General features: G+C 40.3%; 1 protein-coding gene across 2 annotated transcripts in view; it reads left to right on the top strand.

Annotated features, from left to right (window-relative positions):
* Nucleotides 1-14120, top strand: part of cntn4 (contactin 4) — a 149360-nt gene that overhangs the window by 122028 nt on the left and 13212 nt on the right. For both annotated transcript variants that reach the window (XM_029431452.1, XM_029431451.1), the window contains exon 12: nucleotides 5606-5733. In XM_029431452.1, coding sequence (XP_029287312.1) covers nucleotides 5606-5733 — 128 coding nt within the window. The remainder of the gene's footprint in view (nucleotides 1-5605; nucleotides 5734-14120) is intronic.

Raw genomic sequence — 14120 nt, 5'->3', positions numbered from 1 at the left:
ATCAAAGTGGCATCGAACTGGCCAACCCACTAGAGCCACGCTGCAAGCATGGTTAAAAAATTAAAAGGAAATTAATACAGGTTTAATATGGCCAGAGCTAAGTTGTCATTCAAGCAGCATAATTATGTTCAGTGTAATTATAGCTTGATATGTCTCTTGTCTTTTAACGGGTTGGGCACAGCTTTACATTTCAGATCACCTCAAAGCTAATCATCTCCTATCATAGAGCCATGTGGTAATGGTCTGATCATTTGCTGCAGCTAATGATCCATGTGACAAGGTGAGAGCCATTGGTACAGGTCTGAGTACAGCAAAAATCAATATCAATTACACCTGTATCGGAGAATTGTCAAAAGTAAATGCCCAGGTGTCCCTGTTCCTCCAGAGAGAGCCAATCGCTTTGTTGACTGAATGAACAACAAAATAAATAAAACAAGCGTGTACCTGCTGTGTGGTTTCTAATTGACGGTTAACCTTGATATTGACAACTTCACAAGAAAAGCAAACTTATATTTAAGTCATGATTCTGCATAAAGTAGACATCTGAGAAGTTGTACCGCAGTTGTACCGCAGACACATCGCGCTCTGCAGATTGTCGTGTCCTGGGTCTACGCTGCACAGCTGGGCTTGATTTATGCCTCTGACAAGGCCGTTTCTCTCTAGCACAGCACACTGTGGGGAACCTGAGGAGAGACAGCTTTTCAATTTATCTCCGACAGCCCCTTCCCCCCCCCCTATGCACTTCAGGGTTTTTAAAGCAGTCAATAGCATAGATCAACACCTGAAGTTAGGTCCCACCCCTTGTCCCAGCTCAGAGGATATGGTGACCTCGCCTCTTTCAACGCACGCTCGCCGCATTATAGCCTCACGCCCCCCAGCGCTGTTAGCAACACTGACATTTTGATACAATTATGATTAAAAACATCACCTGCAGGTAGGTCGATGATGGTCAATGTGGGTCGGAAATAGCAACACAGACACACCTCATCTTATCTGCGAACCTACCGTGGCAGGCAAACACAATATCAAACACATACCCTGCAGTACTTCTTTCCACGCTCACTTTTTCCATTTACTTGTCTGGTATTTGGAAGTGGATGGCTGCTTCAGTGGCGAGTTGGGTGAGCTGTGTGTGCACTGAGGCAACAGTCTTTGTGTATAGAAGGCCTTAGCAGAGACTAATTATTTGGTGGAATCACAGTAAGCTTCTGAAGATCTCTCTTCCTGTGGTCTCATGGCTGAGTAATCCCACTGATAGAATCTTAACCCCTATTTTCACAAGCCGGTTTTATTTACCCTGTTAATTAGGTAGAGGCGCTCATACAGGCCTCCACCCCTGCAGTCATGCTACCAATCAGCCATGGCATCTCAGAGTCACTAAGTATTCATGAACGACCCTGCTTGAAACTCTCAAATCAGAATCTAATCTGTGATTAGGCACTTTGTTTGTATGTTGAATTTTTATGAGCGCACTGCTATTCTTAGACGGCATTAGCAAGTTAGTGTGTTTGTGTAGACGTCGAGCTAACATGATTTCACTATTTGAGTACGAGGCTCCAGCTGTTGCTATTAGATAGTTGCTCTACATTCCAGGCGCACACTTACTGTAGTTCAAAGCCACTGCTCTCAACGCACAATTTCCTTGCGACTCATTATTTGGATTGTGACAGTTTCCCTCTCACAATGTAGACTTTATCAAACAGATCAAAGACAGAATATGTCTCAATGAAACATCAAAACAGGGCTTTCAAGTGCCTTTTTGATTGTGAGGAAGCTTACAAAAAGGCAACGTCTGCATCTGTTAACAGCGTCTCAAAGAGAATGTAAGGAAATAACAAAAACAGGCTTTTACTTTGGGCCAGGCTCTTTCCTGCGATTTCCACTTCACAGTGCCCGTGATAGCTGCTCTGTGACTGATGTTATTTGTCTCTTTCATCTTGTCACAGAGCAGGGAGGATCAACACTGTACAGGCCCTGTCCTCAGAGGCTTGATCTCCCCCAAAACACACCTGTGTTTTTTAGGATTACACGAGTGCTCTTGGCCATCTCGCCTTGTTCAAAATAATCGCCTCCTTTTAGGAGGATTATTGCTGTGTCCATTAAACCTGAAGAGGCAGGGATGAAAGGAGTGGCACTTGTGTTCATCTCACCTGTGAATTATTGATACCTGCCCCTCCGCTGGCTCCTCTCGGGATGGAGGTGGGAAATGTCTCCTCACATAATGGGCACATCGTGCAGACATGTTGTCAGGGCCACGGCAGAGACAACGGAAGGCAGGAGCAAAACTGAAAAGTGTTAATATTAAGCCTCCATCTCTTATTCACCACTGCTGTGCCTCGCTTGACTTCTACTGTGTTTGACCTCATCTGCTCTTCCATTAGCTTCAGACTAAAATGATGAACACTTATGCAGACAGCCGGTCTGCTGCTCTTTCTGTACTGTCGGTGAAAGGAAAGTGTCTCCCCAATCTTCATATGAGGCTTCAAACAAGGTTGACAATGCTGTGAGTGGTTAAGACCAGTTTTGGCTCTGGCTGAGGGCGACTGAGGATTTACCTATCTATAGGAGCCATTGTGCTTTCATGCGGCACCACTTGTTCACTCTCCGCAGAGCTTTCTCTTACAAGATGCATGGTGCACAAGTCACATGACAGCCATTTTTTCTCTCAGGATAAGGAGATTGCGGATATGCCGAGCACAAAGAGCACAAAGGGTATTTGGTTACTTTGAGGTATTTGAGGCTGGTTGACACGATTTGAGTAAAAGCTTGTTCTAGTTGAAATAATATGTTTCCCGCTTTGTTTTCACTGTCACTGATATGATGTAGCGTGTGCATTTAAGCATGCTATTAGCCGCCAATTTCTGACGGAACATCCACTTTAAAAAAATAATTTACCAAATACCTCTCGCATTATCGTCGCGCAGATCTGGATCATGGACACATGTGCATACAATTTGTCTTAAATGTCAGTCCGAGTGGTTGAAAAAAAGTTTTGAATCTAACTTTTCCTTAAGCCGTAGGAACCGTGTTTTAAATGGTCTGTGTGTTTGACGAGTCCAGAGAGCTTCTCCAGATCTAAAGTATAGACAGGCTTCACCTCTAGAGCAAAAACATATTAAATTATGTCTATCAGTAAAAGTCTTATCGAGGGCTGTCGAATTAATAAAAAAAAAATGAACGCAGATTAATCGCACTCTTAGATGCCCCCCCCCTTGACTCTTTACGACGCGGCGCGGCCACAGCAGCCTCGTCAACATGATGGAAGCGGATGAGAAAACGTTACTTGGACAGTTTACATTTAAATAACGCCCGGATGAAACTGTAGACAGGAGCACCATTCTGTGCAATTCCTGCAGAAAATAATTTGCGTATCATTGCAGTACTTCTAGCCTGACATATCATCTCAGAGCAAAGCACTTAGCAGCTAGCTTGGAGATAGCTAGCACCAAGGTGAGCGACCAGCCTCGTCAAATCACTCTCGATCAGGCATTCAGAAGCAGAATTAGTAAATCTACCTCTGACAGATTAACCAACTCAATCGCGAGATGGATTGCAATGGACTGCAGGCCAATTTCGGTGGTAGAGGACGGGGCGTTAACGGAGGTTTTACGGATAGCGTAACATAGTGCAAAAGAAGAGAGCTCCGACAGCAAATATTGATATATGCGATTAATCGCGATTAATTAATCACAATAAAAGCTCACTGTTACCTTGAGATAACATGAGTCATCAGACAAACTTTGCTAAAAACACAGAGCACCAGCAATGCAATGTAATTAATGTATTGTAGTTGTTTGAATAGTGCTTACTCTGCTCAGGGTTATGGCCAGTTGTCGGACTCTGGTGCCATTTAATGGACCATTTACTTCAAATTTATCAGCCTACAGGTTTGATGTCATTAACTGTGGGCCTTCCCACACAGCGATATGCCCCTCATGTAACTGATGCTCATTGTTGGCTACTTGCATTCAGCACTTTTCTCTCAGCCTGATATAAACCAAAAAGTCTCCACTCAGCAGCACCGTGTGGTTTTAGAAGTATAGTCTCTTGTACTAACTGTCTCTGCATTTTCTTATCAGTTGACAAAGACCCAATGTAGACAGTGAAGCAGGGGGGGAAGTAGCACTGTCACACCCTATCAACCACATTTCACAAGTACATCCAGTTAAATGCATCACTGGTGAAAACAAGAAAACACCCTCCTCACATGACAGTGAGAGCATGAACTGTTTTTTGTGCCATGCGTCATGTAGATTTCTACTATGGCTATTAAACTCCTCTGTTTCAGCTCAGACTGCAACATCAATTATCTTTGAGTGTCTGATGGTTGTTTGGAATCAATCAAAAGCAGTAGAGGAGTAAGTTTAAGCCGGTTGGAGGGAGTGACATCGGTCTAGAAAGCTAATGTGTTGACACGCAGGATCTGTTACTTTGAATGTTGACACTGTTAATTAATGAAGTTGTAAATAAAGTATTTAAATGCAGTAGGGACATATTGTTTGAATTGGTGCTTCACAGTTAGAGCCGTGGATATAGAGGGTAAAAGGAAAAGCTATTAATCTATCAGATGAATGTGTGCAAATGCTACTTTCTATAAAAATTATTATAAAAACATATAAGGCTTATGTGAAACCTTGAATCAGCTTTAATCAGTCGTTTTACTACTTTGCTGTTTACCACTGCATTTCCCGAGGTCATTTAAAGATGCTATATTATTATACTTTGGCACGTCTTGAATTCTTCAAATCTACTGTATTTCCAATGTTACATTTTTATTTATTTTCTCTCTCTTTTAGGAATTGTCTTACTTTATGTTTAATTTGTTTTGTATGTTAATGCTTGTGTAAAGCACTTGTCTGAAATGTGCTATATAGTAAATAAACGTACCTTACTGGTATGTAAATAGGGAAACGTGGAGTGACGAGCCCACAGAGAATTATCACTGACGAAAAAGAACCATCAATTAAACCACCGTTCCGCCTGTGTTCCTCAGTTTGCTTAAATCTTTCAAATAAACCTTGCTGCCATATTGCAGTGGATGAATCTGTTCGCTGTGACTCCTTTGACTCATAAGTGAACAGAGCAATTTACAGGCCACACATCATTCCCCCCTCACAATCAGGCGGACGCCATTTCATATTTACAGTTTGCAGGTTCAGCAGAGCATTTCAGATAATTAAAATTCAGCGTGCTTTGATGAGTTGGTCCACCCTTGATTTCGCACAGTACCTTGCAAGGGCACGATTTCCATTTTTGCTTGTTATTTAGAAAATGTCAAGTTTCGTTAAGGCCTTTTGACCTTTTTTTGAAGCACTTGTGGCCATTGTATAAAGGGCATACTTCCACCGTTGTCCTAGATATAAGTCATGAGCTGAATTAATCACCCCTGAAAATGCAATCCTATTTCTCATCGTCGTCTGCAAAGAAGCAGAACTTAATTAGAGACACTGAGAAATGTTCTCTGCTGTGTTAGTCACTTGTCTTTGCTGCAATGTCAACCCTATGCCACACAGCTGAAATTTCACAATGTGTAACAGTGTTTGTCACTAATAGTACGAGCTGATTCTACAGCAGTAATATCAATTATTTTCTTTTTCCACTACAGGGTCTCCATCTTGGACAATGGTAACCTTCGGGTATGGAACGCAACCAAATCTGATGCGGGCCTCTACACCTGTGTGGCAAGAAACCAGTTTGGTGTGGCAAGCAGCACAGGAAGTGTCACTGTTAAAGGTATTTCCTATCCTCTCTTTAGATTTCATCACTGTCTCTTTTGCAGTTCTGTCAGCAGGGACCCTGACCAGTAAAGTACTGGACATCTTTTTCATGTTTTCCACTCTGACATCAAGTTGAGTTGCTTGATGTTTCATTCATGCTGTTACTCGTAGATTTAACCTGAAGTATTCGATTTCATTAATAAATATAGAGACCAATATAGAGCAGAAGGACAGTGAGTTTTGAAGGAGGGCCTTTTGTCTGTGCTCTCTTCACTGGAGAGACAGACGCTCCTGGGTTCTTATGTCTGTCTGCAGAGGTGTTGAACACATTCAGCTCACTGCCTCAGTGCCTCCAGTACTGACAGAGGATATGCTGCGTTAAAAAGCTTTCTGCTCTGGTGCTGTGACTTATTGTAAAGTACTTCAAAAGAGTAAGGAAGTTAATATTTCAAATGGTATTGTAACTGACCTTGCTATATCAGATCACGACTGTGTTCTCTGTGAATTGCCGATTACTCCTTGAGTCCACACAAGATCAACATCTGTTAAAAAGAAATACAGGTGCACAGTTCATGGAAGCTATTTCTGCATTGTCTACCTTCACTTTACTCCCTGTGAATGAGATTCTACAGTATTGTTGAATCAATATCGATTGTAAAAGTGGAATGCTGAAACGTGGTGACAAACAAAACTTCAAATTCACCTTGACATATCTAAAGTGAAACTCAACATTTACAATTTAGAACTGAGAAGGACAAGGCAATGATTCTTCACTGACATCATCAGCAACAATGCCAATAATGAACATACTCCCCCCCCCCCACACCAATTGCAACGGAACGCTTTTTTTATCTGAGCAATGCAATGAGTTTGCTGACCTCTGCAGTAACAACATGAATGTGCTCAGCCATTAATTGTTCACTATCATGCAAATCAATTCCCATCTACAACCACATAGAAGGAATAAGGTAAAACAAAAATATTATAATGTTTTCAGCTGTTCGGTGACACATTTACTACAATACGATAGTCAATAGCTCTTTTTCGTCTTGTAATTTTCTTGAAGACATGAAAACTGCAGTCAGCATGCCTCTCCTAAAAATGAAAAGTGTGTGGATATATCTGTGGTTATCAACTACAGATACAATAACCTTTCCTTTGTAAGTAAAATGATTGAAAAAGTAACTCTACGTGGTTACTTTGATACATTTCAAATCTGGATTTTGGCTTCACCACAGTACTGCTCCCATTAAGGTTCTGAATTATTTAGAAACTAGTTTTATTAGATCTTAGTGCCGCTTCTGACACATTTGGCTATTCAATACTACTGGACAAACTAGGATGGGCTATCAGGCACAATGCTTAAGTGGTTCAATCTTTAGGACAGGAAACATTTTGTCTCGATCTTTAATTATGCATCGGAGCACCAACATGATGTGTGGGGTTCCCCATGGCTTAATCCTTGGACGTCTTCTGTGTAACACATATGTGCATTAGGCTGCATTATACATAACATCAACTGTCATAACTATGCAGACAACACCCTAATGTACCTTGTTCTGTCATCAAGTGACTAACAGGCCCATCTATTATATAACTAAATAAAACTGAGATAATTGTCTTTGGTGCTAAAGAAGGAAGTTAGCGTTCGTGAGGACTTTTTAATATTTTTGTTTTGATAGACAAAATCAGAAGTCTTGTTGTAATCTTGGACACTTTTACAGGCATGTCAAATTACAATTATAAAGTCTACCATCTTAAAAACATAGCAAGAATTCGAGGATTTATGTTCAGTCACAACTAAGAAAAAACAAACCCTTGCTTTAATTTCTAGCAAGTTAGATTAGCAGCTACTAGAGTCCTATCAACTAAAAAGAAAGCTGAACACATTACACCAGTTCTCAGGTCTCTTCCAGCCTGTCAGAAAAGAGTGTTTAAAGTAATGCTGCTTGTCTATAAATCTCTCAATGTCTTAGGACCACAATACATGTGACTGTCTTGTTACGATATGAACCCTCTCAGCCTCTAAGGTCATAAGGTTGTTAACTGTTCCCAGAGTGTAAATTAAATACAAAGAAGCAGCATTTAGTTTAGTACTTTAAGTCTAGATTAAAAATGTTTACAGTGTACTGCCATTGTCTTAACCTTACATACTCATCATGTACCATGTAGCCCTCCTTATCCTGTATTTATGTCTCTGTTCTTAACATTTCCGTTTCCTTTAAAAGGGTTTGTATTATTATAATTTGCATTTTAATGTTTTTATTCAGTTTTTCTTACTTTCTTAATCAAATCAAATCAAATGTATTTATATAGCCCAATATCACACATGACACATTTGTCTCAGTGTGCTTTACAGACTGTACAGCATACGACACCCTCTGTTCTTAGACCCTCTGTCCTTAGACCCTCGCACCGCACAAGGAAAAACTTCCTAAAAGAAACCCGACAAGTAAAGGGGGAAAATGGAAGAAACCTCAGGGAGAGCAACTGAGGAGGGATCCCTCTCCCAGGACGGACAGACTGTAATAGATGTCGTGTGTACAGGATAAACAACATAGTACAAATACAACATTTGACAGAAATTATGTTGTGTTGAAAAAGAGAAAGTTTGGCTGAATCCAGGAAAATGTCAAAAAGGCTTCCCGGTGTCCAGCAGGACCAGGCCAGCAGGCGTAGCTACGATTCATGATCCTGACGTAAACTATCAGTGGCAACCTGCCACATGAGAGACACAGAAACTCTGGGGATGATGCCCCGGATGCTGAGTTAGTAACATACATTTACATAAATGCATACAGATAGAGAGGGAGAGGAGGGGAGCGGGAGGGGAGGAGAGAGGAAGAGAAGGAGGAGAGCAGTGAGGTGTTCCCCGGCAGTCTAAAATCTATAGCAGCATAACTAGGGGCTGATCCAAGGCAAGCCTGAGCCAGCCCTAACAATAAGCTTTATCAAAAAAAAAGTCTTTAGCCTGCTCTTAAATGTGGAGAGGGTGTCTGCCTCCCATCACAAACTTCCACTGGAGAGGAGCTTGATAGCTGAAGGCTCTGGCTCCCATTGTACTCTTAGAGACTCTAGGAACTACAAGTAAAACCTGCAGTCTGGGAGCGCAATGCTCTAGTTGGTTTATAAGGTACTATGAGATCTTTAAGATATTATCTTATGACTTTCCATTTGAATTGACTTTGTATATGAAATGAGCTATAGAAATCAGCTTGCCTTACTTTCTTTGAAAGTGAATGCAAACCAGGTATAACGTGCTGTGCATTGGGTGGTTTTATTCTGTGCACACTGCGGTTTTGTTGATATATTCAGTGAACTATACCCTCCTTGTGGCCTCCTTTTTACACATGTTGCACAGTTCATTTGTGTGTTTTGAGTGTTCATTGTTGACATGACCTTCGTCATTTGCTGACTTGTCTAGATTTATAGAATTATTGATCCTCATTATATTGGACTTAGTGAGAAAAGTTCATGCCTCATATTTCACAGCTTTGGAATGGATTTACATGTATAGTATATTTTAACGGATTAATGGAATCTTTGCATCAAATATTTTTGGACAAATCAGACAGCTGCCACTGCATTTCTCAATGTCACTAGAAGCAGCGTATTCTGAGATGTTAAGGCAAACCCTGTGTGATTGTGCTCGGCAAATTCACTCAGATCCTTTATTCACCTTCAAATACTGTTCAGTGTACGTGCATGTTAACAGCAGTGCACACTAGTCGTGTGCCTGGGTTGGTGTTGGGGAAATTAATTACACAGGGTGAAGAAAAAATATACTAAAGTTGTGCCAATGTCCCCAGAACATTTGATGGAAGGGTGCTGTATGTTTTCAACCACTCTCTGAAGTTAAATATTTTTTCATAGAGTCTGGAAGACGGCGCTGCTCTTTCTTTTTCTGTAGTTTACGATTCTTGCTCAAAGGTTCAATCCATTTAATTGACTATCTTCTACAAGTTAGCGATCTGTAACATCCTTTGAAATGGCCTGCGAGAAAATCAGTTGGATTTTGTTTTTCCCTTCTAGTATAAAAATATGAATAAACGTTTTAGCCCCACAGGCAAGTGTTTGATTGAATACTTTGAAAACATTGATTCATGTCAATGTGAATAACAGCAAGAGGAATGTCCTGTACTGTATCTTTACAATAATTTGCTTTTCACCGAAAAACACATCACATAATGAAAAAAATAAAAAACTCTAGACCAGTTTTTTCTTTTGTAAATCACTATCAAGGCATGTTTCCTTTTTATGTTGAATTATAAAAGACATATTTCATATATTATAAATGCTTGAAAGTCAGCAGCAGTCAAGGATGTGGGGAGACTAGCTTAGAGTGCTGAATTATGCTGATGCCTCTCACTCTGTCTCCCATCGACGTCACTGCCTTTCTACAAAAATAATCAAGAACCTTTGCATAACAGAAGTGAAGGAATTAACAGATTTAAAAATTCAGTGTATTTGTATTTTTGCACATGTTCATTGCAGTGAATTGTTCAGCAAAGAGCTTGACTTTGTGAAGAAAAAAAGTGCAGCATTGTTACACCCTGCAAGTCACACTCTACACTCTCCTTTTCCCCATTTATCACACACTGTGAAATGAAAATGGTACAGAACCCCCCCAGCCTATCAGTGTGCGCGGGGGAGGGAGGGAGGGAGGGAACCTGCCGCTCTCTCTGTAGGTTCAGGTTGATGGCCTATATGTGATTTTCCAATCAAGCTGCAAGGAAACACGCGTATGTCTTCTCAGCATAAATAGACACCTCTGTTATCCACTATCCATTATTCTTGTGAAAAGGAATATGGGTTTTATTTGACACCCTCTCTCCCTTTGCTTCCTTTCCATCATCATATGTTAGAGCTGTTTTCTGCGGCTGATGTACAAATGTTCCTGTATGTGATCTTGTGCCTTTCTGTCACAATCGATATTATTTGGAAAATGAGATGGGGTAATTTACATGCACTATTTCATTGAGGATCGGAAACCTGTTTAGCGAGGAGAAATGTGTTTTGCAGGAGCAGCCCTTATGGGAGATGACAGTAGTTTATTCAAATTGACTTTGGTGATATGAATGCTGAAAAATACCTGTCAAAAAGCATTCGGCGTCTCCTGCTGTGAATAAGCCACCTAGCAAACAGCGGAGGAGCAGTCACAACAGATGAGCCCTGTTAATGTCCCCATTATTCCAACACTGGGGGGATATTAGCAGATTAATTGCACTTGATTATAGACATGCTCCCTGAATTTTGATTATACTGGAGATGAGCCGTTGCAATCAGGGTTGCCTCCGATCATTACAGACGGTCAGTGAACTCAAAACTTCTGAGCTCTTACTTCGTTCACTTCTGTTTGCCTCTGTTAATCCTTAAGACAATTTATCTTTCCACAACGGTGACACATCAATGCAACTATTTGCTTTGGAGGTTTTTGGAAAGTTAAACAACTTGTGATAGTGATTAATATATAATGTTCTTATAATAATAATAATAATACATTATACATTATACATTATACTTGTATTGCGCTTTTCTAATAACTCAAAGACGCTTAACAGAGTGAGTAATACAAAAATAAATAAATCACTTGTATTTAAGATATTTGACACTTTTTAGCCATTCTAGCGACATGTCGGTCATCTTTTAGTAAATGTTCCAACAACTATTGGATGGATCCACGTGATGTTTAGAACAGACAGGTATGTTCCCCTCATGATGAATTGCTTTCCCTTTTGGTGATTCCTTAACGTTTCCTCTAGCGACCAAATTACCAAATACCTGCCAAACTAATAGCGTTCCCATTAGCCTCAGTTGTACTTTGTGTTTAGTGCTAATTATAACATGTTAGCATGCTAACACGCTTAATTAAGACAGTGTAAGTGGCTAATATGATACCTGCTAAACGTTATGAGCATGTTAGAATGCTGTCATTTGTATTTAGACAGCCTCCCAGAGAAACTCACATGGCTGTAAACAGTCAGTCATTCGGACGTAAAAACTTTCCAATTTCATACCAAAGTTTGGTAGGTGTTTAGTCCATGTTGACTGCCAGCAAATATGTGAAATAAATGCAATATGTGATTCCTGACGGGCATATAGAAAACTAATAAGCAGCCATCTGTCTGTGACCACCAGCAGGTTGCTACAGATGTGCCACTGCGAAGCCTACATATACATTAATGAGTGCATGTTGTATATATCTGTTGAGCGATGTCCACAAGGTTTTCTTACAATTGAAGTTTGTCCTTGAAAGATTTGTGCTTTGGAAAAAAGGTGGCGTTCAAAAAAGTGTTTGTGCTCTCCTTATGAAAGCATTTTGCTTGGTTTGTTGATATGAAATGCAAGGAGAGGGAAAACTGTGGATGGAATGATTTCTTTTTATAAAGGTCACTGCACTTTTGTTCCAAAATGACCAGATATTTTACTGAGGATTCAAGGACTTCTTCAGTAACATGGAATGCGTTTAATGTTACAGTAATTTACCTTCAAATACATGAAATGAACCTGAGCCCAGTGTGTAGCTTTGAACAAAAGGCCCCTGACCCGCCAGTGAAAAACCTTTTACTTTACAAGTTTGTGCTTGTCTTGCCTCATGCCTCCACATCATCTGCATGAATCTCAGTTTGAAGGACTTAGAGGGTGAAGCTTTTCTCTGGTAAATTTCTTTTTTTTAAATCACGCAGCCCGTGGCTCTTCGATGCCCTCCTCTATGCATTATTCAAGCTCACCTTGTGTGGAAAACTACAGAGTGTCTATACACTCAAGGAGAATACACGCTTACACATTACAGCTTCAGACCATTAAAGCTGGGAGGGATTCTCCGCATGAGGATGGGGGGGGGGGGGGGGCGGGAGGGTGTAAGCATTATTCATGATGTCTGCTGTTTGTGGGAAGACTGGTGAAATTGGCCATGTGAGGCATGTGAGTACGCCTCAGAGAGGAGCATGGAGTCGTTTGATAACCGTTCGCTCGCTATGTTTTCTGGTCAACCATATGTTATGGTTGCATAGCTTCTCTGAGTGCTCACACTGTGAGTCAGTGTGTGTGTGTTTTAGCTCCCACATCTCCTTCGGTTCAGGTTAGTGGTCCAACTAGATGTTGCTTAAACAATGAGATACTCTTCAATGTATCATTCAATTAAGCATTAAACAATGTTGTGGGTCTTAAAAGCTCTATCAGACCTTCTTATTGTGCAGCATTACTTTATCATCTCTGAACATCTCTTGGAAGGAGGTAAACATGCCACTTAGACATGATAATCTCTTTTAGTAAGGTTTTATTTGACAGGTCAGTTATTTCCTAATCATGTCCTAGGACATTTCCTGAAAAGAACTATGTCATTTGGTATCGGTTATAGTCAAAATAGGTCAATCTAAACCAAAGTAAATATTCATTCATTATTATTCTATTACTGAACACATTATTCTCCTTATATGTTGAATTATATACTTACCTGCAAACTGATTTCACATTGTTTCACTTATTAAGCTGACCTGCTGACCTGCTGTGCTGGTGTTTATTTTTACATGGACAGATTGGAGAACCTTCTTACTGGGGAAAGTCTCAGAAATTATTCTGAAATGTTTTCTTTGTTACTTCTGAAATGTAGACTCAGAGGTCAGAGAAAAGTTGTTTATGGAACCGTTATATGGGGAGTTTTGGAGGACAATGTTGCTGTATATGGGACTTAATGTTGTAATGTTATTAGTAGAATATTTTGGATGTTTTTTAAACTACATAACTGTGAGGGGAAATCTGTATGAAATGTGATGACATTCAGCCTCTTAAAGACAAAGACTAAATCTATTTTATAAAACGATTCCCTCAATAGCAAATCTTTAAAAAAGGTTTGTGCACACTTTATTTCTTGTAGTCTGTTAGTCCTAAACGCTAAAGCAAAGAGCTTCAAAAGTGTCAATCATGGATGTAACCGCCAACACACAATGATTAACACAAGTGTATTTTTAAGCTTTTTTAAATAACTCACCTGAATTACAAAACGGTCAGTAAAAGTGAATAAAATCACACCTTGAGCACTTGACACACATGGGACATGTTTAAATCATGTATGGCTGATTATTCATGTTAAACACTGTGACATCTGTAACTACAGGTGGCTGAGGAGAGGTACGCACATTTTCCTAATCTTAAACTGAAACCTCAGCAGCACTTCCTGAGGTGCCACCCGGTCCGTGTCAGCACGTTAACACGCTCTCTACCTTGTCTCTGATTGACCCCGTTAAGTGACTGGGTTACTATCCTCCCGTTTACCGTGGCAGCAGGTAACAAGGCATTATACACGATAGAAATCAATCAAATTATGCCCAAGAGCCCAGTGTGTGGTTGTGTAACCAACCTTGGTTGTCTATATAATCTGTCACAAATGATGACAGAGGAGGG

Source organism: Cottoperca gobio, chromosome 5 (assembly GCF_900634415.1).
Source record: "Cottoperca gobio chromosome 5, fCotGob3.1, whole genome shotgun sequence".
NCBI classification, from domain to species: Eukaryota; Metazoa; Chordata; class Actinopteri; order Perciformes; family Bovichtidae; genus Cottoperca; species Cottoperca gobio.
The sequence above is the reverse complement of the archived record's forward strand: the minus strand, read 5'-3'. Positions and strand labels throughout refer to the sequence as shown.